Source organism: Alligator mississippiensis, chromosome 4 (genome assembly GCF_030867095.1).
Source record: "Alligator mississippiensis isolate rAllMis1 chromosome 4, rAllMis1, whole genome shotgun sequence".
NCBI classification, from domain to species: domain Eukaryota; kingdom Metazoa; phylum Chordata; order Crocodylia; family Alligatoridae; genus Alligator; species Alligator mississippiensis.
In genome coordinates this window covers 2,494,219-2,516,945 of record NC_081827.1, presented here as the reverse complement: position 1 = coordinate 2,516,945, position 22,727 = coordinate 2,494,219, and the positions used below count along the sequence as shown (strand labels likewise).

Sequence of the window (22,727 nt, the reverse complement as noted above, 5' to 3'; positions counted from 1 at the left end):
CCTTGGAGGCTTTCCAAGGCTGAAAGGGTCTCCCCTAAGGGCACGAGCAGACCCTATTGCACCGGACTCCGGTTTCCAAACCATGCAAAACTCAGGCTTTCCCGGGACAGACGCGTCGGAGCTGGCGCCGCGCCGCCCGAGATACAGGAGGGACCCCGGAGAACACACCCTTATCATTACTGCGTTACGAGAGCCGACGGCAGCCCTGCTGCCAGCTGTCAGGGAGTTTGCAGACTGTCAGCAACGCAGCGCGAACGGCCTGTCAGTAACAAAAAAAACAGAAAATCAGCCGGGGAAGTGTGTCAGTGGAGAAGGCCGGGCGGGAAAGGCCTGCCTGCTTTCCAGCTGTGAGCTTAATACAAAGCCGGCGCTCTGATGCCCTGTCGGCCCTCACGCTGGCGCACGTCGTCCCAAAGAGCACGGCGCCGCTATCTCTGAAGCGCAGTCGTCTTGCTTCGAAATGCAAACAGCTGCCGCTTTCCAGGTACTGCGCTATCTCAATCCGCGGGCGCCGGCTTCGGGGAGATGGCGCAAGGGTTTATCAGTTCAACGCAATGCCAGGCCCGGCCTCCCTCCCCAGCCACCCGGCGCTCGCAGCTGGCATCGAGATGCACGAGAGCAGACAGGGCCGAATCGTGCCCGTTTCTGCAGCTGCTCTCTGCATCCTCGGTCTATGGCAAAGGGCTGCAGACCTCGGCCCCTGCCTGCAATGAGACGCCTGCCCAGACCTCCGCACCGCGCTCGAACCTCGGGCGGTCGCAGGCAGCAGGAAAACCAAACACGACAGCTTGAGTCTGTGGTGCCCAGAGGCACCCACCCGAAAACGGGACCCAGCGAGCAGATGCTGCGGGAGCCCACCGAGAGACAGCTCTGCCCCTTGAGAAGTGCCGGGGTGATGGACAAGAGCAAAGGAAATAGGATTAGCCCCGTCTCAAGGGCTGGCAGGACAATTTGTATCAGGAGCGACTGGCTATTTTGGAAGTGCAGCCCAATACCTCGTTAGAAAGCGCTGCGTGCCCACCCACCCCCAAAAACCCAAGGGATTTCAAATGCACTTCTAAGCGCTGTAAGCAGGAAGCCTTCATTGCTGCTCACCCTCCCCATTTTTCCTTCCATTGTCTCAGGCTGATGTAACCATTAGCGCACACATACAACCTTTCCACTAAATTGCATCCCATTTACTGATTAAGATGCACTGCAGCCATACATATTTCTTTAAGCAATGATATAAGCTTCACAGACCCTTATTCACATTCTGATTTTTCAGCTTCCCTTATGCGCTAGAACAGGCCGAACATACGTTTGCTAAACTCTTCTTCTTTTGGCTGCTTTGCTCATGATCCGTCAAGCTGCGCTTGGATGGAAATTGAAGCTGAATTGAAAGTAAACCCCCAAATAGCATACTGCTCTCGGGGGGGGGGGGGGTGGCGGCAGACGACAGAACAAGGAGCAGTGGGCTCCAGCTGCTGCAAGGGAAGGTGAGGTTGGATATTAGGGAACACTTTCTTACTAGGAGAGTGATGAAGCACTGGAACGGGTTACCTAGAGAGGTGGAGGCATCTCCATCCTTGGAGGTTTTGAAGACCCGGCTCGACGAAGCCTTGGCTGGGATGATGGAGTTGGGGCTGGTCCTGCTTGGAGCAGGGGGTTGGACTAGATGTGACCTCCTGAGCTCCCTTTCAACCTGAATTTTCTGAGTCTATATTCAATTGGTTATTGGTTAAAGAAAAACTTCTTGAAATGCAATGGAAGGCATGAAAGAAAGTCTGGCAAAATGCGGTTTTGCACTTAGACGTCGACGTGTTAAACCGAGGGAACGGCTGCTGTCTGCGAGCCAAGTGGGCTGTGGCCGCCGCGCCCCCGAGGGTTTAGAGCGAGTAGACCTCATCCTCCTCCACCCTGGTTTTATTCAGAGTAGAAAAGCAGGAAAGCTCATTTTCCTCTTCACCACCCAGGCAGCTCCCTCAACGCTAGTGGAAGGAGATGGAAAGAAACGCTCTGTCTGCGTTTGCACTCCGGCTCCAGGAGCGTAGCCAGCCACTTCCTCAGCTCGGCGCCTCGGCTTTCCTTACAACTTTCAGCAGCCGGCCCGCGCTGCCGGATACCGACTGAACGGTTTCACAGAACGGATCGGACATGTGGGCCGCTGCACGCGCCGCCATTGCCAAACTTAGCTTTAAACCTTCTCTCTACTAAAGCAAAAAAGCATGCAAATAAAAGGCAATCAGGACTCGTCGGTCCAACAAGATTTGGACAGCTCTGCCCCTTGAGGCAATCAGACCAACAAGATTTTTGCAAAAAACATTCTTTAATTAAAGGATGCTTTTTGCAAAAATCTTGTTGGTTTAATAAAAGATATCATCTCTACTAGGAGCCCTGATTGCCTTTTCCTCTTGACCAATACAGCTACAACCTAGATACCTGCAAATAAAAGTGATTTGAGAGAGGCTTTTTCTTTTCTTTTCCTTTTCTAGTATCGACTTTTCTCTACCATGACCCCAAGTCATTTTATGGAAAGCTGTGTTATGCTATTGTTATATAGTCTAGATTAATAGTCTACACTATGCAATTGCTATTGCTATGTAGTATATTATAGAGTCTAGGAAACTACATCTGTGCCCTGGGTATCTGGAAAAAACTTCTTCACTGTCAGAGCTTATGGTAGAGACGCCAGGGAAGTTGTGGGCTCTGCATCACTGGAGGCGTCGAGGAGAGGGTGGACGGGCACTGGGCAGGGAGGACCTAGGTGCAGCGATGCCCATGCTCTGCTACGGGCATCTCCCAGGGCTCTGACTTTACTGGTTGACCCACCTGCCTCCTTTCTGCTCCGTATGTCGGGGGATTTAAGCCTCCCCCCGAGGCGCTGGTGCTGCTGCAGCCCAGGCTGGGGACGGGCTGACAATGCTCCTGCTGCACCCACCCCGCAGGGTCCTGGCTGGAGGGTCTTGCCCCCGCGCTCAGACTGCACTGGGGCAAGAAGGGATTTCCCCCTGCTCAGACTGGTGTGGACTGGGGGGGGTTCCCCTTCCTCTGCACGGCCTCAGCCTGGGATCTCTTGAGCATATACTGACATGTCACAGAAGCAAGACGTTGGCTGCCGTGGACTAGATGGGCTAACCCATCGGCTCTAGGACTGACTCTATGATTTCTGTTAAACGTCATTCATCACTTTGGACAACGCTGGCCAGAGTCATCACGTAAGAACTGCCCTGGACTGGGTCGGACCCAAGTCCATCGGGCCCAGTCTCGGTGTCGCACAGGCAGAGAGCGGAGCTGGACGGGAGAGCAACTGGGTTTGAGCAGGGTTTTTCCCCACTCCTCTCTCCCGCACTGAGGGTCCAGGGAGGTCCGATGCAGCGGCCGTGCCCGCCATGCTCCAGGGCTCCCAATGCCCCTTTCCTCCGAGCACGTGTCCAACTCCTTTTATACAGATATCATGGATCCTACATCATCAAGACTCAGCCTCCCAGAGTCACAGCACACCCTGTCTGCAAGGGGCGAGTGCCCGTCCAGGTGACTACCCCAAGGAAACTTCCTTCCAAATACAAAAGCTTCTTCATCTCTGCTTCTGGAAACCTTCCATCCGTCCCTAAAAAACAAGGAGACCGTCCTGCTCTGACCATGGGATGAAGCTTTGTGCATAAGCCTTTCCGCCGGGCTGGATGGTCTTCTTCTAAGGCAGAGGCTCTCAACCTTTTTCAGACTCAAGGTAGCCTTCAAAAGACTCGAGACCCCCTTGATAGTTCACAGTTCTTGGTTTTCACTTGGTTTTTTGACTGCATGAAAACAATAGAGCGATTCTTCCTTAGACAGACCACAGCAGGGTAGAAGGCTTTGAAGCCTCTGGATCCTACTTGAAGTCTCTGGTTTTATCTCATGAACCAGGCGCGTGCATCTCTCAGTGCTAATGTTGTGTGACACCCACAGGTGCTTTTATCTCTGCTGGGAGGGGGAAGCTAAGATGATGGACGTGTGCCCCCTGCCCCCAGTACGTGGGGAATGGGGTGGGTGTGTGGACACAGGCGGCGCAGGAGGGGGCACAGGTGATGCAACAGGGGGGTGCAAGGGCAGGTGCCCCCCTGAAATTTCTGCGCCCACAGTGGGATGCCAGGTTGCAGCCGGGCCAGCCAGGCAGGAGCTGCCTCCACGGCCCCACTGTACTCCAGCTCGGTATAAATCAAGCCACTATCAGGGAGCCCTGGCATCAGGGACAGTGGGATCGAGGTGATGCACTGAGCCTAGCCCCCATGCTCACAAGTCCTCCTGGCCCATCAACAGCATCAGCCACCCGTGTGCAAGAAGGCATAGGTGTGACACAGGTCAGCAGCTCTGCCAGGTGCCTGGAGCAGGCCTTTGCACGCACCGCGCCGTGGAACGAGCCGCTTGCTGCTTGCCGAGACTGATAGTGTCATCGCAGGCTGCCGTCTCTTAGAGAGAGGCTGCCGGGCACTTTCGTCTCCGGAGCAGACCACCCCAGAGCTTCCCCCGCTTCTAGCACAGCCTACGACGGAGCAAAGGGACACCTCGCATGCACGCTGCGGGTCTGCCTCCGCAACCACGTATTCTGGCCCCCAAAGACCCCTCTCCGCGGCCCTCCTAACACTGCAGTCAGCGCTGCCGTGACGTGCGCTCTGCAGCAAAGCTGGTCTCTGAAGGCTGGGCCAGCAGCAAGGCAGAGAGGAGCCAGCCTCTGCCTTCCCGGGAGAGAGAGGCAATTGGTGTCTCTTACGAGCAGCAGGAGACTAATGGCAGCCACTTTCAAGAGCTCCACGGAGATGCCTGTGCCTTCAGCTTCCCCCCTCCCTAGTCATCGGAGCGATCGTAGGAAATTCGGGCTGGAAGGGACCTCACACCTACCTCAGACCCTGCTCTGGGCAGGATCAGCCCCGACTAAACCAGCCCAGCCCCAGGTCTGTCAAACCCGTGCTGGAAAACTTCCAAGGATGGAGAACTTATCTAGGCACCCGTCCTGATGCTTGACCTGCCTCACAGTCAGGAAGCTCCTCCTCACCTCCAGCCTCAGTTTCCCCAGCTGCAGCCGGAGGCCGTTGCTCCTAGTCCTGTCCCCTGCGACCACAGAAAAAAGCCGGTCTCCATCCTCTCTGTCATCGTCCTTCTGGGATTTGAAGACTTATTAAATCCTCCTCCCAGTCTTTTCTTCTCCAGACAAAGCACCCCGAGCTCTTCCAACCTTTCCCCATCAGTCTCGTCTCCCAGGCCCCTAATTATTGCTGCTGCCCTGTGCTGGGCTCTTTCCAACCTGCACATCCTTTTTGAACCGGGCACAGGACACCAGGGTTGAATGGAGGGGGAGAATCAACCACGTGGATTTGCACACTCGTGTTAACACAACCCTGGCATTTTTATTTTTTTTTTTTGCAACAAGAGCTGGCTCCTAATTCAGCTCATCGTCCATCATAACTCCCAGGGAGATGCCAGGAGCCTAACCACCACCTTCCTCAGGCCCCTGGAAGAGCACACCTGCTCCCGACCGCGGCCAAGGGCACAGGCTGCTCTGCTCGCTGGGTGCCCACAGTACCCGGGTACCAGCCCTCCAAGCTGGCATCACAGCTGCCCGGGAGGATGAGGTGAATGCTTCTTCCAAGGTGTCGGTACTGTGATGCTGACGTGTATCCCGATTCTGCCATTTAGGATTGGGCCTGGCTAGAGATCAAAAACACTCAAAACCTGGGTTTTCCCCAGGTTTCTCCCTGGGACCCTACAGATGCAGGATCCCTTGGTCGCAAATTGGCTGAAGGGCCGCACCCAGAGCGTGGTGGTGGACGGGTCATTTTTGACCTGGAGGGATGTGGGCAGTGGGTCCCCCAGGGCTCGGTCCTTGGGCCCGCACTGTTCAACATCTTCATCAGTGACTTGGACATGGGGGTGAAAAGCACCCTGTTCAAATTCGCGGATGACACTAAGATGTGGGGGGAAGTGGGCACGCTAGAAGAGAGGAATAGGCTGCAATCAGACCTGGACAGGTTACAGGGGTGGGCGGATGAGAACAGGACCGGTTTCAACACAGACAAGTGCGAGGTGCTGAACCGGGGGAGGAAGGACCAGCAGCACACCTACACGCTGGGGAACTCCCTTCTCACCAGTGCAGAGGCAGAAAAGTATCTTGGAGTCAGTATTGATGCCAAGATGAACATGGGCCAACAGTGTGGGGACGCGGTCAGGAAGGCCAACCGCACCTTGTCGTGCATCTACAGATGCATCATGAGCAGGGCCAAGGAGGTGATCCTCCCCCTCTACGCGGCAATGGTCAGGCCACAGTTGGAGTACTGTCCAGTTCTGGGCGCTGCACTTCAGGAGGGATGTGGACAGCATGGAGAGGGTCCAGAGGAGGCCACTCGCACGGTCAGGGGGCAGTAGGGCAGGCCCTACGAGGAGAGGCGACGGGACCTGAACCTGGTCAGCCTCCACAAGAGAAGGCTGAGGGGGATCTGGTGGCTGTCGAACAAACTAGTCAGGGGGACTATCAGGCATTGGGAAAGTCCCTATTCCCCCAAGCACCACCGGGAGTAACAAGGAGTAACGGCTATAAGTTGACGGAGAGCAGATTCAGGATAGACATCAGGAGGCGCTACTGCACGGTCAGGGCGGCTAGGAGCTGGAACCAACTTCCAAGCAAAGTGGTGCTGGCTCCTGCCCTGGGGGTCTTCAAAAGGAGGCTAGACAATCACCTAGCCAGGGTCGTTTGACCCCAGCATCCTTTCCTGCCCACGGCAGGGGGTCGGACTTGATGATCTGCTCAGGTCCCTTCCAATCCGACCAACTATGAAACTATGGTCCCACTTTAAATACCTGCAAGGTACCAAGAAAGCACACTTCCATGGGACAATGGAGGCTAACTAAAATTAATTAGTTTTCCTTGCAGGGACAGGCTACTGTGTGTCCTGGGCTGAGTTGCTCTCAGGCTCTGGCTTGCAGCAATCCCGCCCACCTCAAACGCCACGGCTGTTTTTACCCATACAGCGGCCCTGCTAAACCAGCCCCGCCAAGGGTCTGGGCGACCTGCTCTCAAAACCTTCCAGGGATGGAGACTCAACCCTCAATCTCCTTCTGCTGCAGCTTGATATGCTCCTGGCCAGAAAGCACCAGCCAAACTTTGGCAAGAGTGGAGCAACAACCACAGCCCGGGCCTACCATGTGTGCCCCCCCCACAGACCAAACCAGAGCCTGTACACCCCACAGGCAGAGCTGGGATTTCAAAAAAACCTGGTGCGGTGCATCATCACAACGAACATGACACATTTTTCTCCAGCTGAAGCAAAATTAGAAACCTGACTAATGTACTAGGGGCCTAGGGCTGTCTTCTTCAGCTTGAAATCAAAGCAAAAACAAATATAGCTTGATTGCAACGTGCACAAATTAGCTAGATTATAGATTTAAGTTTAAAAAACACAAGAAACCAGGCAAAAAAAATGGTCACAATAGTCAAAAGAGATTGCTTCGTTAGTCTTGTAATCATTAGAGTTAAATGGGCATAGAAGCATAGAAATCATCAAGAACGAGGGTTGGAAGGGAGCACAGGAGGTCACATCTAGTCCAACCCCCTGCTCCAAGCAGCACCAGCCCCAACTGCATCATCCCAGCCAGGGCTTTGTCTACCCGGGTCTTCAACACCTCCAAGGATGGAGAGTCCACCACCTCTCCGGGGAACCTGATCCAGTGTTTTACTACTCTCCTAATGAGAAAGTTTTTTCTAACATCCAACCTCAACTTCCCTTGCTGCAGCTTGAGCCCATTGCTCTTGTTCTGTCATCTGCCCTCACTGAGAACAGTCTTCATAGTCTCATAGTAGCTAGGGTCAGGAGGGACCTGAACAGATCACCTATCCTGACCCCCTGCCACAGGCAGGAATGAATGCTGGTTCACAGGTGATCATCCAACCAGACAGGTGATCATCCAACCTCCTCTTGAATTTGCCCAAGGTAGGGGCAAGGACCACTTCCTGGGAAGTTGGTTCCAGATTTTGGCCACCCGAACTGTAAAATATTGCCTCTTGATCTCCAACCTAAACCTATTCTCCATCAGCTTATGACCATTGTTCCTCTTCACCCCAGGTGGTGCTGGGAGAAAAGGGCTCTGCCTATTTGCTGTTGATCCCCCTGATGAGCTTGTAGGCAGCCACCAGGTCCCCCCTCAGCCTCCTCTTGCAGAGGCTGAACAGGTTCAGGTCCCTCAGTCTCTCCTCATGGGGCCTGCCCTGCTGCCCTCTCACCAAGCGGGTGACCTCCTCTGAACCCTCTCCAGGCTGGCCACATCCCTCCTGAAGTGCGGCGCCCAGAACTGGACGCAGTACTCCAACTGCGGCCTGACCACAGTCGCACAGAGGGGGAGGATCACCTCTCTGGACCGGCTTGAGATGCACCTCTGGATGCATGACAAGGTCTGGCTGGCCTTGCTGGCTGCGGTCTGGCATTGGCGGCTCATGTTCACCTTGGAGTCAGTAATGACTCTGAGATCCCTTTCCGCCCCTGTGCTTTCAAGAGGGGAGCTCCCCAGCCTGTATGTGTGCTGTGGGCTCCTTCTCCCAAGGTGCAGCACCCTGCACTTGTCTGCGTTGAACCCCATCCTATTCTTGTCTGCCCACTGTTGTAGTCTGTCTAAATCTAGTTGCAGCCTCTCTCTCCCTTCAAGTGTGTCCACCTCGCCCCACATCTTAGTGTCATCAGCAAACTTGGACAGCGTGCTTTCCACCCCCCCGTCCAAGTCACTGATGAAGATGTTAAACAGTGCGGGCCCGAGGACCGAGCCCTGGGGGACCCACTGCTCACATCTCGCCAGGCTGAGTACAGCCCGTCCACCACTACTCTCTGGGTGCGCCCCATCAGCCAGTTTTTTACCCATCCAACTGTGCAGGCACCAATGCCACAGTCACTTAATTTATTGATGAGGATGGGGTGAGAGACAGTGTCAAAGGCCTTCTTAAAGTCTAGAAAGACTACGTCCACAGTGACACCATCATCCAAGGATTTAGTTACTTGGTCATAAAAGGCAATGACATTGGTCTGGCAGGACCTGCCTTTGGTGAACCCATGCTGGTTGCCCCTGGGCATGATCTCCCCTGCCAGCCCCCACAGATGTGCTCCTGGATGATCCTCTCCAAGAGCTTCCCGAGCACCAAGGTGAGGCTTACAGGCCTATAATTACTTGGGTCCTCCTTCCTCCCCTTTTTGAAAATAGGGACCACATTAGCCAGTTTCCAATCCCCCGGCACCTGGCCAGATGACCACAAATGCTCATACAGTCGGGCCAAAGGCTCCGCGATGACCCCTGCCAGCTCCCTCAACACCCTTGGGTGGAGGGCATCTGGACCTGCAGATTTAAAAATGTCCAGCCCTTCCACTAGAGCCCAGCTCCATCCTCTCTGCCACCCTGCAGGGAGCTGAAGGCTCCTATTCAATCCTCCTCAGTCTTCTGTTCTCCAAACAAAACCAGCCAAGGTCCCTCAGCCTCTCCTCAAATTATGTCCCCCAGCTCCCGAACCATTTTCGTTGCCCTCCACTGGACTCTCTCCAATGTGTACACATCCTTTCTGTAGTGGGGCCCACAGCTGGACACAGGACTCCAGATGTGGCCTCCCCAGTGCTGAATAGAGGGGAAGAATCACTGCCCTCGATCTGCCGGCACCGCTCCTACCGATGCACCCAGGATGCATGGCATCTCTTATTCAGGTTTCTGAAACAAAATCTTGAGCATCTTGACAGCGCCTGCAGTTAGTCATTTCTACACCTGGGTTCACGTGATCACACCTGAGTTAAGGTTTTAACTACAGCTAAGAAAACTGTCTCACAGGGCTGAGACACAGAAGAGAGACTTTACCAGGAACACCTCAAAACAACACTTTGCAAGATGAACGTCTCGGACGGCCCCCGGTGCGACCGCGGTGTCTGCAAACAGCGCAGCGCTTCATTGAAAGCTGCAATCGTTACAAACGCCCAGACGGGGCAGATGAACTCTGCGCACGATGACAATATCAGAGAGCAGCTCACAGATTTGGAAGCTGGTATCTGATGCCAGAGGAAAGACGCCGACGCCGAGGAGACAGCAACATTGCAGAAGAAAGGATGGTTAGAGAGTGGACTGTCAAGGTCATTAAAAAAAAGGAAACCCAAGGACAGAGGGTCGTTAATGCCTGTGGAATAAAGAGACCCTAGCAGGAAACAGACAGATTATAACAAAGTATAAAGTCAAAGTGCATTTCTCATGAACAAAAGTGTCACAGCCGCTCAAAAGCAGTTGGCTTTAAAGTTTGGGTACAGCTGAAATCAAAGGGGGAATATGGGGGTACGACTGCACCCCCTAGATCTGCCCCTGGGTGCCCCACGCACTGAGTGAGCACCCAGCTCCCTTCCAGCTCTCCTGCCTGCCCAGCACGAATCCTCTCACGGAGCCAGACAGAGCAGGGGAGACGTCCGCGGGACGGCATCTCCCAGTGCAATGCTGCTGCGCTCGCACCCAGCCGCGTGCTCCGCTGGGCACCGAAGGCAGATGCCCATCCTCACCTGGGCATAACCCTGCTCAGGTGCTTAGATGGCGAACAGCAGAGCACTGGCATCTAGGCCTTGGTGGGGAGGATGAGGGGAACATTGCCACCCTTGGCAGAGACGACGCTGTGCCACTTCAAGACATGGTGAATTGATGCCCTGGCACCTGCCCATGTCAGCACACCCAGCTCCTCGCTGCCCGTTTAAACCGCTTGGCCCTCCCTGCCAAGCCCCGGGCTCCGCACGGCTGCAGAACGCCCCTCGATGCAGGCAGCCGTCCTTGCAGAAGGGACATTGGCCGCTGAGCTATCTCGTGCCTTCTCTCCCCCCATCCGAGTGATTAATCCCCACGGGCTAATTAGAGGAAAGGGCCAGGAGCGCCCATTAGAACCCACTCAATTACCGGCATAATGAAAAAAAAAGAGCTTCTGAGCGGCTGTGCCAGCCCGGCGCTAAAATCGATAGGCAGGACCCGTGCGGAGAGGGCCCCCGGCACGGCTGACACGCACCGAAGATTTATTCCATTGCAGGAGCCCGCTCCGAACAGATCCATATTGTATCGCAGCAGCAGAGCCAGGGGCTGAGCCAGCGGGGGCTGATTTATATCCCAGGGTGGGGGCGAATCACTTAGAGAGCCGCGTCTCAAGCGCCGGATGGCTCCCGTCGCCGGCCGGCCTTTATCCCTGCCCCTCCGATACCACTCCAGGCAGCGGTGCAGAAAGCAAGGGGCACTTGTCTAGGGATCACAGGAAGATGCTCTCAATTTTCCCTATATAGAGGCCTCCCCACTAGACATGCCCAGCGTCCAGCTGGAACTCCCTCCCTGTTCGCCGTACAGCCAGGGAAGGGCAGTGGATGCCCCCTTTCATACCCCAGGAATAGCTAATATGGGTATCATGTAGTTCCCCACCTCAGCTCCCCTGCTAGCCGGACAGAGGGCACAGCTGGCCAGCTGTGCTAGGAGGGTGCAGGGCAGCTTTCTGCACCCACAGCCCCATCAAGGCTGCCAAGAGAAGTAAATGAGGTCTGCTCTGGGGCGAGCCAGAGCTCCACAAAACCCGGTGCTTGGTGCAAGGCTGGAGGGCCGCGGCCCCGGTCACTCCCTGATGCTGCAAGCGCTCCGCAGAACAGAAGCCAACAGGGCAGCGCAGCCACCCACGCACATTGCTGGCGATGCTTTAAGCTCCTCCAGGGCTTCAGCTCATGGGGGATTCGGGAAAGCCTATTTCAGAGCCCGCGTGGACAAGGGAGGGGCCTGGATAGCCCCAGCGGGGACCGACCGAGGGGGTGTCGTGCGAGGCCTGAAGCTGCGGTAGGGGTGGGGACAGTCTGAGCAGATAAGAGAAGAGCCAGAAGGGAGGTCACGTGTGTGTCTCCCCCCCCAACACCTCCATTTTGCATGAGGGGCTCTGATGCCCCATGAGACTCGGGAACTTGCCCCAAGAGATGGATGCCTGCGGCAGCTGCCCCACTACACGCACACGGCAGTATTTGCACACACAGATGCAGACCAGGGAACAACTGGCTGGGCTGCAGTGCTGCAGAGAAGGACCTGGGTGCTACAGGAGACATGGCACTGAATAGGAGCCTGCAGTGTGCTCTCATTGCAAAAAAAAATAAAACCAACCCAAAATATTTATAACCCAGGATGCAGTTAGCGTGACATGAGTGTTGCTTGCAAATCCAGGCAGCGACTCTTCCCATCTCTCCAGAACTGTGGAGGCCTCCCTTGAAATCGCGGGTACACTTCTGGGCCCCGCACTTCAAGATGGAGGTGGGCAGGTTGGAAAGAGCCCAGCACAGCGACTGCAAAGAAAAGGGGCCTGGGAGAGACAGACGGATGAGGGAAGGCTGGAAAAATTAGGGGGGCTGAGCCTGGAGAAGAGAAGCTTGGGGGGGGAGGGGGGAAGGATTTGATAACAGACTTCAAGTCTTTGGAGGGAGATGACAGAGAGGCTGGAGATGGGCTTTCCTCTGGGGCTGCAGAGGACAGGACAAAGAGCAACGGCAGGGGAAACTGAGGCTGGAGATAAAGGGGAACCTCTGAGCATTTGGAGCTGGCACCTAGAAGCGGCGGAGTCTCCATCCCTGGCAAGAGCGCGTTAAACAGACCCGTGGCTGAGCTGGTTTAGACAGGGACCACACTGCCTGGAGCGGGGGGCCTGGACTCGATGCGACCGTGCAAGGTCCCGTCCAGCCGGACTCTCCCATGGCCCTGCGCAGACAGGAATACCCCAACAGTCCCGGGTCCCAAACCCATTGTGAAGACCCCCTCCCTGCAACGCCAATGTTACTGCCAGACCTTGAGCAAGCAATGTGGGCAGAGGTGGGCATGGGTAACGTGCCACGGCATAGAGGAGGGAGGGCAGGGACCCCATGGCAGCCCACAGGTCCCACACGAGGCAGTCAGAGGTTGGTGCCAGCAGGAGCATTGGTGCAGCCCAGCCCCATCCCCAGCCTGGGCAGCAGCAGCACCAGCGCCTCGGGGGGAGCGCCACACTGGGGCCAGGGACAATGACATGGGGGTGAAGGGAGATGTGGGCAGGGGGCCCAGGTGGTCTCTGGGAGCGGGGAGAGCAAAGACCAGGCCCCACCCCATAAGCGTGGCTGGAGCAGGACAGCAGCATCCACCTGCTGCCGTCACCTGGGTGCTCGGAGACATCGCCACTCTGCTGCCCAAGGCCGGGCAGCCCAGGGGCTTCGGGCACTGCCTAGTGCAAGCCCCCCAATCTCTGTAGGGCCCCATTTCCACCTCCGCCTTCCTCTCATCTGCATCGGTCACCAACTTTCCAGGCCAGCTCCGCGCCCGGCGCCAGCCGATCCGGTGGCTCCCTGCACAGACGTGCAAGAGGACCAGGCCGAGCTCGCTACACCCAGCTGCCCTCCCTGCCCCCGCAGCCAGGCACTCATCTCCAGGCCCTGCAATGCATCAATGTCCAGGCAGGCAGCGGCACGGAGGAGCGGCTGCATTAACAGGAAGCTGCAGCGCAGCCGGGGGTTCGATATATTGGAAGAGCAGTAACTAGGAGCAAGACACTGATGTATCTCGTTCCAGGTCGTTCTTCTCCTGCCGGGGGCAGGGAGATGCACGCCGCAGCCCCCCCTTTCCCACTTAGCACCCAATGGCCCATCCAGAGATGCCAAAGGGGGTTAGGGATGTTGTCCCAACAGCCAGGCCAGACCCTGCGGCCGCAGGGGTTTCGGCTGTGTCCTCTGCACCGTCTCCAGGAGGGAGGGAACCGAGAACCGAAGGCAGCGTGGGGCGAGGAAGCTCTCCACCAGCCGACAAGCAGCAGTAGGCTATTAACCCCCAAAAGGAGAGACCGCCTGCACCAGGATTGTACAGCGCCCGGCGCGGAGGGGCTCTGCAGAGAGGATGCTGCAAGATGAGGCTGGGATGTGCACCGCGCTGCGTGCAGCCTCGATGGCCGGACCAGAGGTTTCAGTGCCCCAGAGAGGCAGGGGAAGACTAGGGAGGCTTGGAAAGGACAGAGCAAGAGGCAGAGGGGGCCGGCCCCGGATCCAGCTCTCCGGCTGCCAGGTCCGGGAGGGAGCCGTGGGACACCGTCAGGCTGCGGCTGTGGGAGGAGGAGATGCAGGAGCTGAAGGCAAGCGAGCTCACAGGAAGCTCGCGGGCGTCAGCGACAGACGGGCGACTGGGGGCAGGCCGGGACGTCAGCTCTGGCCCAGTTACGGCACCGGATGGGGCGAGAGGCCCCGGCAGAGATCCAGGAGACGGAGGGAGGGGGTCCTGGTCTGCGATACAAGCTGGAGGCCGGGGGCTCGCGCGTGCAGCAGCTGGAGAGGCAGGACCCGGCTCCCTGCGCTAACGAGAGAGAGCAGAGCCCCCGAGGCAGCAAAGCCCTCGCATACAGGGGGTCCCTGCTCCCCTGCATGCATCGAAATGCACCCACTTCTGGGCCGGCAAAGTCAACAGCAACGCTTCATCGAGACGCAGGGCCAGGATGCCAGGGTCCCGCAGCCCGTGCCCCCCACACCGTCACCCCCCCCAGGAGGTCAGGCCTCCAGCTCGCAATCCCGGCAGCGCAGCGCCCCCTAGTGCCAGCCTAGGATGCGAGGGGAGCAATGTCAAGGTCACCCACCGAGGTCTCCCATCCCAGCCCCGGCCGAGACCCACCCTGCTTAGCTCTTGTGAGCTTCCCCCACCCCCCATAAGATCCAGTGAGCACCCCGACTTCAAGCAGGAGGTACAGGGGAGGAAGGCCAGCCAGCCAGGCCTGCCCTACCCCCACCCCGACTGCAGAGCCCGGACAGCGCGCCTATGAAATACAGGCTAATCCTGGAAGCGGAGCCCAGCCTAATTATTCCTAATATCCTACTCATCAATCTTGAGCGGAGCCATCACATCCATCTCCGCGGCTGCCAGGAACGCGCTCCCCCCGGATTTGTCAGGCTGGAAAGCTTTGCCAACTCCGTCGAGTGCGGACGGCGTCGCGGCCGCGCGGGGCAGCTCCAAGCGGGAGACTAGGAATCGGCGGGGGTCGAGCTCGTGGTCGCTGCGAGCACAGGAGCGCTCCCAAGCCAGTCAGACCGTGGGCGCTGCTCTGTGCCCATCAGTGGCAAGTACCAGATGTGCCAGAGCAGCGGTGCCCGTGGGCTGGATGCTCCATGGGGTTGGTCCGTGGCCCCGATCCGGCACTAAGGACACGCTATGCAGCCCACAGGGCTACCAATTTGGGAGCAATACTGCCACTGCCCGATTTCCAGCACCTTGGGCATCCCACAGGCAAAATGACGTGGCTTAGCTGGCTGGATCTGGCCCACAGGATGGGAGCTGAACACCCTTGTTCTAGAGGGATGGGAGAAGAAACAAGGGGTCCCCAGGCCCTGTGGGACCCTCTCCACCCACAGCATTTGGTCACAGTCTTGTATTCAACAGCCGCCCGTGGACCAGACTGCCATCCAGGCACCCAGCCCTGCTTGCACTGCTGGCCTCCACTGCATCCTGGGACAGGAGCTCCCACGCGCAGGAACAGCTGCATTTTGAACAAGGTCTTGTGCAAAATGCAGGATTCCTGCTGCTTTTATCCATTATCCAGTGTGCCCCAGCTATCGGGCCTGATGCGGTGACTGCCTCTGGTCACCTACTCCTGCTCCCAGTCTGGAGAGCCTGGCTGCAGCAAGGCAGGATCCAGGCTTGGAAGTGTGCACATGCACCTAGAAGCGCCCCGGTCATTAGCACCAGGCAGGGGCTGAGCCCTGGAGGGGGGACACGGGACTTGGCGAGGGGAGCAAGTCAGGAAGCACATCCGAGGATGATGCTTTTACGGCAGGTGGACAAGACAGGTCCCAGGGGAGCCTCCTCCTTGGGGGAAGCCAGGCCCAAAGCTTCACCCACAAGCACGGCCAGGCCGTAGGGAATAGATGGAAGCCCGGAAAGGGCTCCCAGCTTTGCTGCCAGAGTTATTCACAGGGCAAAGTGGCTCCCGGGGACAGCAAGGGGAGATCTCCACCCACTTCCAGAAACCAGGGGATGGCCCTGAGACGGCACCCAGGCTGCCAGAGACTTGCAGACTACAAGGGTTGGAAGGGACCTCAGGAGGTCACATCCAATCCAACCCCATGCTCAAAACAGCACCAGCCCCAGCTACATCATCCCAGCCAAGGCTTTGTCTAGCCGAGTTTATGGATGGAGACTCCACCACCTCTCTGGGGAGCCTTTTGCAGGGCTACACCACCCTCCTCATGAGAAAATGTTTCCTAATATCCAACCTCAACTTCCCTTGCTGCAGCTTGAGCCCATTGCTCCTTGTCCTGCCATCTGCCCCCACTGAGAACAGCCCAGTTCCATCCTCTTTGCAGCCCCCCTGCTATTCTACATCTCCCTCCCCCTCGGTCGTCTCTTCGGCAGACTCAGTAAGCCCAGATCCTTCAGCCTCTCCTCACAAGCCACGTGTCCCAGCCCCCAAACCAGTTTCTGGACTCTTTCCAATTTCCCCACACCCTTTCTGCAGTGGGGGGCCCGCAGCTGGACACAGGACTCCAGATGTGGCCTTCCCAGTGCTGAATAGAGGGGGGAAATCACTGCCCTCCATCTGCTGGCATCGTTCCTACCAATGCACCCAGGATGCCAGTAGCCTTCTTGGCAGCAAGGGCACGGGCCAGCTGCAGGGAGGACACACGCATGCTGCTCTCTGGCTCCAGACCTGGAGGCAGAGCACAGCCCTATCCCCTGCCCCACCACACAGACAGGCATGAGCATCAGGGGTGGGCACAGGCAAAGAGGAGCCCGACCCAGAGCAGGGCACGGCCTTTGCCCTGCATCTGCTGCCCCTCCGCCCCAGCCCCCCCCGAGTCACCTTGGGCATGTCACTCAGCCTTTCTACACCACGAGAGGAGCGTCATTGCACGGCCAAAGCCAGGTCGGAGCCTAAGCGCGCCCAGCACAAGGCAGCGGCCGTACCTTCCTGCAGCAGCGAATAAGCCCAGCAAAGGCTCGGCCGACTGTGCTGCTGGGAGAGGCCCTTATGGAGAGCTCGCCCGAGGCTGCCAGCTCGCAAACGTGCCGTGTTAGGCCAATCAATGACTACAGCATTATGTTGAAACCACAGGCAGAGAGAGGCGAGGAGTCTCCGTGCCAACCCAGCCGGGTCCAACTCATTTGGAAATGAGCTGCAGTCCAAAGCCACTAAATCCACTACCTGCCTTCTCCCCCGCTCTCTCTTTTTTTAATACGTTAAAAAGGGGGGGGGGGGAAGGAAAGAGGCAAGAAATCTCGCGGCGGAGATTGATCCCGACAGCGAGCCGTGCAAAAGCAAGGACAAGCCGCCTCCTATAAGCCTGTCATTTCAAATCAGAATGCATTTCCAACCTCTGGGGACTGTTTTGATCATTAACGTAAAGGATTTTTTTCATCGCTTAACTCAATCAAATTAATCTGAAGTGAAAAACGTGGAGCTGACAAAGGAAATATTTATAAAGCCGACGCGGCAACATCAAAGGTGATTGGGCGCCCGATTCCCAAGGCTACCTAAATAGCGGAGAACACAGAAGTCCGGACAGCGCAGAGCCCATGTGCCGTGCAAGGTTATTAGTTGTTTTAAAAAATGGAGGTCGTTTTTGCTTGCAGCTAAAGAGCCAGTTGCTTCGATTTACGGAGAGCACGGGGGCCCTGCCAGCTGAGAACAGCCCTCTGTGCTCGCTACTCCTGGCCGCTGCAAGCAGGGGTTCAAGCTGTTCCCTTCCCCCCAAAATGAGCCGGCCCCAGAACGCGGCCTGCTTCGCCCACGGCAGACGATACGTCCCCGTGCACGGCTTTGCAGTGGGGAGAGAAGCAGCCCACTGACACAGCGGGGCAAAGTCCGGGGCAGAGGCAGGGGCATGGGTGGCCGACGATCCCTCCGTCTGCATCCACCTGCATTTCTGAGCTCCTGTTACAATTGCCCCGAGGTGCTCGGACGTTGAGGACCATGAACGGCGCCACGCAACGGGCGAGGCGAGCTCGGCTCAGTGGCACCGTAGCTCCATTACGCAGGCACTTGAGAGCGCGGTGCAGGGCTTCGCCGAGGCACCTGCCTGGGGAGACCCGGCGACTGCCTGCCGGGGCTGCAACATCAATGTCAAACCCACCCCGCTCGGCTCTGCTGAGCCCTGGGATCTGGTCCCGGGAGGCGGACTCGCAGGGGTGAAGTCAGAGCGCTGGGGTCCCGCGAGCTTCAGTCCCCAGCAGGGACTGGGCTGTGGTCGCTGGCTGAGGATGCAGGGATGGAGCTGGGCTAGCAAAAGCAAGCTCAAGGTGGGAGGAAGTCTGAGACCCATTCCCCACATGCCATGAAGCCCGCCGGCTCAGTGGCCTTCAATAGGGGGTGTGCAATGCCCACGGGTGCAACCACACACGTTGGGCTTTTGCACTGCGAGACCAAGCACGCTGCACCCACCTGAGCCCATGGCCTGGGGGTCCATCCACGAGGCCTGTGCGGCTCCTCCCTGGAGACCCCGGTGCAGCAGCAGAGCCCCATCCCAGGCCTCTTACCAACCCAGACCCTGCAGTGTTGGGCAGCCCCCCACATGCCCCTTGCCACCGTAGGGACCAGACTGCTTTGCTCCCAAAATACGGTGGCTTTGCTGTGGGGGCTGGGATTGTTCCCGGCACGGACACAACCCATTGCCATGTGCATGGGCATGGAGGAGCTTTGGCTTCTCCGTCCCTTCAGGGAGTCACAGAAGCAGCACCTGCCAGGCCAGCAGTGCCCTGACCCGGCTGGGGAGAGAAGCCAAGCCATTATCGGTGGGAAGCATAAAAGCAGCATAACTGAAGCTCGAGGAACCCAAGCCAGGAGCCATCTCCGGAGGGTCCTCTCACCTTGTGACATCCTCTGCACATGTCAGGCAGCTGTAGCCAAGGCCTCTTGGGCTGGGCCAGGCTGGCAGGGTTTACAGGTCAAACCAGAAGCACCGCAGCTTTGCAGCAGCTAGGCTACCCGAGCCACGCTGCAGCCGCCTGGCCCCTGGGCACTGGGGCTTTTCCCTGCTGAGCGAAGCCCCGGTAAAAACTGGCAGCACGGCTTCCAAAGCAAACCCCGGGCTCCGCTCATCAAGGGGCTTTTAAGCATGTAATTAAGACGGCTCTGGTCTATTGCGAGCCGTTAAGTGCCGCGGCTCCGCGCAAACCCTTCTAGGAAGAGCCGACATTTGCCTAAATTAAAGATAAAACGCGTTTGCCGGTAATGAGCTCTGCAGAGAGCGCGCCCGGGCCAGGTCCCCAGCACGCGGGCGCGGATATAATGAGGTGCCACCGGCCGGGAGACTGCGGGGGATGGACAGTCGCCTCCCTCCGCCTGGAGAAGCCTGGTTGGGAGGTCGCAGAGCAGCGCCGAGGGCCCACGCTGCAACCTCACTGGCCTGATTAAAATGCTTTGGAGCCCGGTCAGCTCCGCACCGCATTTATCATCCGTCCACAGGCCCCGAGACGGCAGCTGCAGGGGCTGCCGGGGGCCTGGCCTGCTCGAGCCCTGGGGCTGGAGTAGGGGCTGGCCACTGCTTCCAGACCCCCCGCCCCTCCATGCCCCTGCTACAGGCTGCCCTTGCTTGAAGGCCTCGGGACAGTGCAAGGAGGAGCCTGTTCCTGCAGCAAAACACCGCGGGGCTGGGGCTGCGTCTGGCCTGATCCTGGCATGGGGAGATGGCACTTTCCCTTTAGGACCCTTTCCCCCCCACTCACTGCAGGCAGCCTCCTGTGGGCTGGTATCAGCCTGGCTTCCTACCCCTCCCAGAGCCCCGCCGGGGTCCTGAAGTCGCAGCAAAACCCCTGCAACCAATGCTGAATGAGCCAAGTGAACAGCCTTCCTCTTACAGGCGCTTTGCAGAGCTCGCTCGCTCTCTCTCTCTCGCCCCCTCTCTCTTTTTTTAATATATAAACAGGGCTCGGAAATGGCAAGAAGCAATTAGGCATGGAAATAGTCCTCAACGAGCAGCAGCCAGCGCCTTCGCCGTGACGGAAATTGATTTTATTTGACCATTTTACGAGGGTCTGAAAATTGCTTTGCGAGCATGTGCAGCGGTAGTTAAGTGCGGATGATGCTCCTCGTTCCCCTGAATTGCTCTAAACCAGCCCAGAAAAATATGCTGGAGAATTGAGATGCTAGAAAAGGGGGAGTAGGGGGTAGAAATACATACAAACATTCACACGTGGAGATATACACACACAGATATAGATATATGTAGGTCTGTATGTATGTACACACACGCACAAACCCCATTCCCCATGTCCACAAGAGCCATACCGCCTTTGGCAGCATCCTCATCCTACCACTTGCTACCCTACAGCAAGAAGCAATGCCCGTCCCGCACTGTGCGCCTGTTTCCCTGCTAAGGGAAGGGTTTGGGGGCCACATCCAGCCTCTGCAGCATCCTGCCTTCCCCCCAGACATCTCAGAGGACGTACTGAGCGCCGGCGCTGTGGGAAGATGTGGCCTGGCAGCGCTGCCTATCCGAGACCCTGCAGGCCTCAGGAGCCCCCAGACAGCCAGACGAGCGCTGGTGTCTCCTTGAGGGACCTTTACATGAGCACCAAGGAGGCCCTTTCCTGGCCAGAAGCCTTCCTGCCACTCAGTCACAGGTCAGCGCTCCCTGCTCTCTTCTCCCACCCCAAAGGCTCCCACGCCCTCCCCAACACCCCGGGGAGAAGCAGCAGTTCAGGCACCCGGGGGGAGACGGTGCAGCCGACGAGCTCCTGGAGATGAAAGGAACGGGCTGGGGATGGGAGGCAGCCAGCCCCAAAGCCGCAGCCTGTGGATTTGACAGCCTGTTTTATGGGGATGGCACCCCTTGCATCACAGCCCCGTTCCACCGTCGACCGCGCGGGCTCCCCGCCGGAGCCTGCTCCCCGCCACGCAGCCCCAAGCGCGGCCGCCGCCTCTTACCTTCTTCCCGATGAGCTTCTTGCGCAGGAACTCCCGGGCCTCGAACATGTAGGGAATGTCGTACAGGGGCCGCAGCTTCCGGTTCTTGTCCTGCAACACAAGGAAGGTGGGAGCCACAGTGAGTCCGGGGGCAGCATGGAGCTGGGGCAGCAGCCACGCGGCACGAGGAGACACACGGCTACCATCTCCAGGGGCTTCACTGCATTTGCCCCTCTGGAGCAATCAACCCCATCGCCAGCCCTGTTTCTCCTCCCCGCAGCCCTGCAAGAGGCTCTGCTGCTTCAGAGCCATGGGCACCTGGCTGCAGTGCCCCGGTCTGGGTCATGATGGGCATCATTCAGCCCCTCGAAGATGCACGGGCCCTGCCAATGTATGGAGCCTGGGCAGTGCCCACCAGAGCCATGCTGCACCGCATCCCCTTGTCAGCTGAGGCCCAAGCCTGCAGCAGGGCCATAGGCTCCCTATAACCCCAGGCCTGGGGCCGCTAGGAAGCCACTAGGCTGGACATGATCCTGAGGGAGTTTACGCAGCCGCTCTGTAACGAAGAGCTTGGCGTTTCTTTGCCCAGGCACATGGGCATCATGGAGAAGGAGAATCCTAGAGCCGGGGGGCTGGCAGGGAGCTGCGGGGTCACATCCAGTCTGAGGCAGGATCAGCCCCGTCCAAACCAGCCCAGACGAACCCTATGTCCAACCTCAGAGCCAGACTACAAAGTCACCCCCAACACAGCCCCAGGCATTGCCCCTGCCCCTGGGATACAGGGGGCCGCAGCTGCCAACATCCCTCTGCTGCCAGGGGGGTCATGGGTGCTGCCCAGGCCAGGCCATGCCCCTGCTGCAGAGGAAGGCAAACCCCCCAGTGCGACCAGTGTGAGCAGGGGAAAATCCCTTCCTGCCCCAGTGCAGTGTGGGGCTGAGCCTGAGCGCGGGGGCAAGGCCCTCCAGCCAGGACCCTGCGGGGTGGGTGCAGCAGGAGCACTGGCACAGCCCAGCCCCATCCCAGCCTGGGCTGCAGCTCCCAGCATTTCTGGGAGAGCTTTAGCAACATCCCACGAAAACCCTCCTCCTTTTGGAGCCCAGTGTATCCCAGCGCCCAAAGGACTTAGATCGCTGCCTGTCTTCTGCATCGCAAAGATCTCTGTGCCAGGATGTCCTGGCACACTGCCCCCCTGCCCCCTGGGCTCGCCGCTGTCCTCCAAAGCCCTCAAGAGACCCAGAAAGGCCCTTTTACTCCAAAAATAAGGGGGCAGGCGCATCCATGGTCTCTGCTCTGGTTGCTTAACAGTTGAGCTCGTTATAGGCCAATGATTAACAGCCACTGTGGGACACAACGCCAAGGCAAGGGAATCACAGTGCACCTTGCAGCTGCACCACCTCCCAATGCCTCCATACCCTTCAGAATAGCAGAGCTGCCCTGGACCGGGTCAGACCCAGGTCCAGCGTGCCGAGTTTCCGGTGTCACTGGGCAGAGAGCGGAGCTGGAAGGGAGGTGACTGGGTTCGAGCGGGGTTTTCTCCCCTGCTCCTCTCTCCCTTGCAGCCTTTAAGGTCCATGCGGGTCTGATGCAGAGGCCGTGCCCCTCACTCCCTGTGTCTCACACTGCCCGGGCCCCTTTCCTCAAGCCCGTGTCCAGTCCCAGGTGGATCTGCCCAAGCTCTCAGCTCCCACCGCAGCTGGTGGCCACGAGCCCCCACTTTAATGCCGCATCAGGGGAAAAGAGCGGCCTGGTGTTTGTGTTCAGCTGACACCTGCTCGGTCCATGCTGACCCTCGTCCTTGTCTGGGGAGAGATGGGCAATGATCCCAAGGGACTTTCTCTTGGCCATTTAGTATTGCAAGCCCTTCTCT

The 22,727-nt window shown here is 58.0% G+C and overlaps 1 protein-coding gene across 1 annotated transcript in view; it reads right to left on the bottom strand.

Annotated features, from left to right (window-relative positions):
• Nucleotides 1–22,727, bottom strand: part of SND1 (staphylococcal nuclease and tudor domain containing 1) — a 227,842-nt gene that overhangs the window by 95,081 nt on the left and 110,034 nt on the right. Inside the window, exon 11 of the mRNA XM_059725618.1 lies at nt 20,882–20,971. Within this exon, the coding sequence (XP_059581601.1) occupies nt 20,882–20,971 (90 nt within the window). The remainder of the gene's footprint in view (nt 1–20,881; nt 20,972–22,727) is intronic.